This window comes from Notamacropus eugenii, chromosome X (assembly GCF_028372415.1).
Source record: "Notamacropus eugenii isolate mMacEug1 chromosome X, mMacEug1.pri_v2, whole genome shotgun sequence".
NCBI classification, from domain to species: Eukaryota; Metazoa; Chordata; class Mammalia; order Diprotodontia; family Macropodidae; genus Notamacropus; species Notamacropus eugenii.
The window spans coordinates 58,249,875-58,255,874 of record NC_092879.1 but is presented as its reverse complement, the minus strand read 5'-3'; the positions used below and the strand labels follow the sequence as shown (position 1 = coordinate 58,255,874).

The following is a 6,000-nucleotide window of genomic DNA, read 5'->3' as shown; positions in this document are numbered from 1 at the left end:
TTCAGAGGACTGAAAAAGGAAAGGCCCATGGGCCGAAAGTGGGGAAATAGGATGGGAATAAGTATACCAAGGGTCTGCTTTTGCTAATGTAGATAGTCAGTGGGCCCCAAAGCCCCCTGTGAGGCCAGGACTCATTACAGAAGACAAACATGGGGTTGGGAGAGCCTCAGTCGGTTTTCTGCTCTGCCTGTAAAATGGGATGTCCAAATATCTGGATTAAGTGGGTGGCTCCAACTTTTGTAGACACTTTAAGAGTTGAGAAAGGATGTTAGGCATCATATAGACTAACCTATAATCTATAATAGACCAACCTGAAGCATGAAATCCCTGCCACATTCCTGAAAGGGGCCAAAGAAAGGCCTCTGGTCATGGGGAACTCACTATGCCTCGAGAAATAAGCCCATTCGGTTTTCTTAGATAGCTAGGATTCTACCTTTAGAGGGATATATATGTACCTAAGTGCATTCCCCCAAAGTCTAAAAATAAACCAAGATTCACTGTAAAAGTATTATTTAGGAAAAGCCAAAACATAATAATCTTGAAAGCAGTCACCTCAATCGTTTTTTGTTGCGGGGGGAGAGGGGGGCATGACAGCCAAGTGTTCTGATTAAGCACAGAAATATAAGCAAGTCTGCTCACTCCTTGTTACTTACACAGGTTAAACCTACAGCTTCTCCAAATCCACAAGAAGAGTAACCAGTAACCAAATACAAACACAGGCCAGGCCCTGAGGCTAGAGGTATGAAGTTTTATTGAATGACAAAGACAGCAGTGTTTGCTGTTTCATCAGTTCTAACATCTTGCTAAACAAATGGAATCTCCAAGCTACAAAGGGCTGGGGGGAAAAAACGACATGGTCAATTTCTACATTAGGAAAATTCACATTTGACATAAGGATCACTAGCTCATCATTCTGATGGAGTAGCCAATTGTGTTGAACAAAAGGGGCTGGGGGTGGAGGGGTAACAGGAAGAGGGGGAAACCAGTGAAACTAGAATACCAGCGGCCTCATGTTCATTTGGAAAGAAACTGACTTTCAGCCACTTCTACTGTTTTAAATTAAACCCTTTCAGTGGAAAATTGTTTCAAGAAAATAACAAGTATAAACCTGCATCCCCCCAAAGGCATTTTTCCCCTGTAACGGTGTTTTATGCCACATAAACTATTCAGCTCTGAGGTCTCAAAATAAGGTTTCCTCACTAAACAGTTAACATTTCTTTAAGAACTCGACAGCAAGGACAACTGGAGAGATCTCTCAGCGACTTTTCAATCCACCTTCAGGACACTATAAATCTTGCTAACAAACCAGAAGCAGGCAAAAAATCCAATGGTCCCTGAAATGAGATGAAAAATATCTTGGTTAACTAGCAATTCTTACAAATCATGATTGTTTTCTTGAAAACATAAAGCATGGCAATTTCTAAGAGGGCCGCTGATACCCAAAAGCTCAGGACTTATACACTAGAGAATGACAATTTCAGGAAATTCCATGACTGGTACCATGGACAGAGGTCTGGGAGGGACATGAGGAAGACTTGAGTGCAAATCCAGTCTTAGATTTGCTGTGTGACTTTGGGCAAGTCACTTCACCTCTATAAAATAAATATATATCTCATCTATAAAATAAATAATATAAAATGGGGTTGATAACAGCATCCAGGGTTGTCATGAGCATCAAATGGGATAATAAATAATTATACAGTGCTTGGCACATAGTAAGCACAACATAAATGTTAGCTAGTATTATGATTACTACTTAAGTGCTGTGCAAACCTTAGGTACTACATAAATGATGTTATTCTTATTATTCTATAAGATAGCAAAATCCTAGGCCATCAACTAAAACAGACCAACAATGGAGCTTCTCTGAAGTGCTCCTGTTCCAGCCCCCAGACCCTCTCCATGGAGACAGACCTCCTTTATCACAGGATCTTGGAGTTGCCTAGCTCTCAAGAACTAGGTGCAAATGACTTGCCCAGGATCTTCCAGCTAGCCCGCAGAAGGAACAGGATTTCACTTCACTAAGGCTCAGCTGCTCCCTCTCAAAGAAAGATCTCTTATTCAGGAAGTCAAAATGATCATTTCTGCATCTTCCATTTAACCCCAAATAGCAAGTGTCCAGTTTCAGATGGACACAACCCTCTTTAATTAAGGAATTGTAAAGGAGTGCATGTCTGAAGAATCCCAATCGGTTTAAACAGATCCAAATGGCTATATCCTCATCACAAACATTTACAAGGTCTGACAAAAGGATAAACTGGGAAAAGCACTGAATTTGGAGTCAGAGGACCTGAGTTCAAATCCTCCAGTTGCCACTTCTGCACCTGGGTGACCCTGGTGAAGCTTCCATGGGCCTCAGTTTTACTCATCTATAAAATGAGGGGACTGGACTAGATGGTTTCTAAGGTCCCTTCCAACTCTCTAGTATCTTCCTTGGTTCCCCATGCTAGGAATTCCCTTTCCTTCCATTCCTCTCCTCCACCCTTGAAACCCTACCTATGCTTTAAGGCCCAGCTCAACTGCCACTCCCTCCACACAGCCGTCCTTGATTGCCCCTAAAAAGTTTTCTCTCCCTCATAAATGCTCCAAATTCTTCATACTTCCTTATTTCACCTAAATGGAATCCCCATTAGAAAAAAAAAGTATATCATATGTGTATAGATTAGATAGATAGAGACAGATAGATAGATGGATGGATAGATAGATAGATAGATAGATAGATAGATAGATAGATAGATAGACAGACAGACAGATAGATAGATTGATTGATGGCTATTAGCTTGTTTGGGGGGACTGAGGAAAGCAACTGGGGTTAAGTGACTTTCTGAGGCTTAATATGAACTCAGGTCCTCCTGACTCCAGGGTCAGTGCATTAGAATATATTTATGCCATTATCTTATCTCCCCTATGAGATCATTAATTTCCTTGGGGTTACAGGGGTCCTGTCTTAATGTATCTATGACTTGCCCCCATAGTGCTCTGCATCTAGCAGGTGCTTGGTTAATATTTGTGAATGAGTGGCACAGTGACAGAAAGAAGAAAGGTGGGTCTGAGTAAGGGATGTGGGCCTTTAATAACCCCTGGGCCAGAGAAGAAGCCCTCCCACTCTAGTCTGTTCAATAAGCAGTCAGTGCTCATGCTTTGTTGGGTATTATGGGAAGAGAAGAACCCTAAATCACAATTTCTGCCCTCAAGGACGACTATCCCAGCTAGGAGGGGTAGAAAGGAGACGTGCCCACAAAATGCCCACATCAGGGAAATAATCACTGCTTGGGTCCAAGTGGTGAGTGAAGGCTCCCTCCTCTGCAGAAGCCTGGAAGGCTTCCAATGGAGGAGACTGGTCTTGAGAGGGCCTGTGAGGACAGAGAGGAGTACGAGCAGAATGAGGTGAGGCAAAGCATATCTGGAAGCAGAGCCTGTTTTCATTTCAAATAACAACTTTCCTTCAATGTTGCAATTCCAAAAAACATCACAAGATGGGGGGAAAGGTGACACCAAGCAAGGACTTACATTTACACAGCTTCAAGATTATTAAGCCCATACATTATGTCATTTGAGTCTCAGCAACAGACAGTTCCATGAGTTATGGGATGGATCACCCCATTTTAGAGAGTAGGAACACTGAGGCCCAGAGATTTTGTTAAAAACAACTTGCCCAAGGCCACAATTCTGGCAGAACTACAATTTGGACTGAGGCCTTCCAGTTCCATACCCATTGTTTCTCCGGATATGCCATGCCATCCCTATGCTGGGCACATGGTTTCCAGGGTAGATTAGCTTCTTTTCTCAGCTCTCATCTGCTACTCAGATTCTACACACAATTTAAGCAGAAGCACCCAATGCAGAAAAGCATTATGGAACAGGGGCTTTTTGAGGGACTCTCACTGTGCATACCTAACAAGTCATGTGGGCACATACAAACACTGAATTTGCTATTCAACCAGAGAGAGTGAGTTGGTCATTAGGCCAAACTCGCCAATTGACAATCACTGCGTACAGGCTTACAGGCCGACAGTATCTAAGGTGTCTCAAATTGGAGTAAATCCTTGACAGTCTTTGAGTTTGCAAGCCATAATACATGCTGCTGTCAGCTTCTGCAAGCATACTCTGATTTCTTATGGCTGTGAAACAGCACAATGGGACAAATTATTTTGAAGTCTTTTCTTAAAACGCAAGGCTTCAATGAGTCTCAAATAAAATCTTATAACCACCGCAAATCACAGCCATGTGCTAGTCCAGTCTAGGTATTAACCACATGTGTTTCATGAGAATCCCACTCAAAGCAAAATTCTCATCAAATATATAGGTTATCACCATGAAACAAAGGCATGTGTTTGACGTACAACAGGAACTGAATCCATTGTTATAACTTAATACCTAATGTACTAATTTTAAGAAAGGGCAAATTCTTAACTTTAAAAATAAGGATTGACTGGATCTTATTTTTATCTCCAAACACACTATGGTGTCATTACAGAAGGTTGAACCACTTAAAATTATGAAGATCATTTATAAAAGTTTAAGTTTCTATTTTTAAATCTACCAGTTTTCATCTTGTAGGTGAAAGTGGTACACAGGCATGCTTTGTTTTCTATTTTTCTGTTCAAAATATAATTAATGCATTTCTAACTAATCTATAGGGCTTTTCCCCCCTGGAATTGCTCTCATTTGCCCAGTTTGAAGTAGGCTTTTGAGTACAATTCCATTTTAACTTTCTAATAATTTAAAACTGAATCAAGCTGACTTTTCATTTTAAAATGACTGAGGAATGAAAAATCAATGACAATGCTAGGAGGGGGATTTGTATAATAGCTGGGTTTTAGCTAAAGATTTTCAACTGCTTTGCTCCCTACGGTCACTATTTTTCTTTCAAAATTACAGTGAGTCAAAGAATAGCTATGAGGAGCCGCCCCCACCCTCTCCCTCCTTTGTAGAGGTGGGAGGTCCATGGGCTGCCATCCTGAATATCTTTTCAGTCTATTTCAATGTATTCATTGAATTTGCTGGGTTTTTTTTCTTCTTCTTTTAATATTTATTTTATAAGACAGGTCTCTGGGAGGGAGAGGCAGAAAGATACTGGAAGGAGTTTTTAGTGAAATTTTTTAAATGCCAATAAAATTTATTTGAAAAAGAAAATTTTTAAAACTAATAGAGAAAAAGGGGGAAAATTGTGAATTTCTAAAAAAATTAATTCAAGTGTTACACTGAATCATTAAAGAGGAAAACCCCAAACTGAGGTCTATCTAAGTCCAAGGAGAGATGTTTTCTTGGGCTTGGGTCTACTAGGAATTCTGCCACAAAGGTGCTGTGTGACTTTGGGCCAGTCACCTTCCTCCTCAGAGCTTCTCTAGTACCAAATTCTTTCTTTCTGAAGTGAGAGGGATGAACCAGGTGATGATGAAGGAACCTTCTGCCATCTCTCCTTAATGTATTTCAAGGCTATCTGGAAGTTAGGACTTCTTAATCCTCTTTCCACCAGGCCCACTCTCCCCATCCCCAGTGCTCAATGCCCTTTTCTGACAGATCCTTGCTAATCTCCAAGTGCACCTGAGAATGACAAGCTTGGGGAAACGCTGCTTCGGTACACAACGCAGCCTCGACTCGAAACGCATGGGGGAGAGCCCAGAAATAGAATCAAACAGATAGGAAAGGTGAGTGTTTGATTAACTTTTTGATAGCAAACACTGGGGAGAGGAATCATAATTTAATAAAATGCTATTGGGAGATCTGGATGGAAAGATGGTAAAAAAAAAAGGGGGGGGGGAGGGTCTTTACTTCATATCACAAGAAATTCCAGCTAGTCCAATGAGGGGTTTGAAAATATTTTTTTTAAAAAGTAAGCAGAAAATACACCAGTCTATTTATCCCAAATATAGGCAGGAAATAAATCTTTATCAATTGAACATAAGGAAGAAATTGCTGGAACTAGTTAGATGGGTATGATTATCATGGTGGTCCAAATGCAAGGTTATGTCCCTGAAATGAAAGCTCTTTTAAAGG

The 6,000-nt window shown here is 40.8% G+C and overlaps 1 protein-coding gene across 1 annotated transcript in view; it reads right to left on the bottom strand.

Annotated features, from left to right (window-relative positions):
- Positions 1–734: 734 nt before the first annotated feature.
- LOC140515889 (transmembrane 9 superfamily member 2-like) overlaps positions 735–6,000 on the bottom strand; it is a 75,985-nt gene continuing 70,719 nt past the window's right edge. The window contains exon 17 of the mRNA XM_072626715.1: positions 735–1,334. Coding sequence (XP_072482816.1) covers positions 1,267–1,334 — 68 coding nt within the window. The 3' untranslated portion in view covers positions 735–1,266. The remainder of the gene's footprint in view (positions 1,335–6,000) is intronic.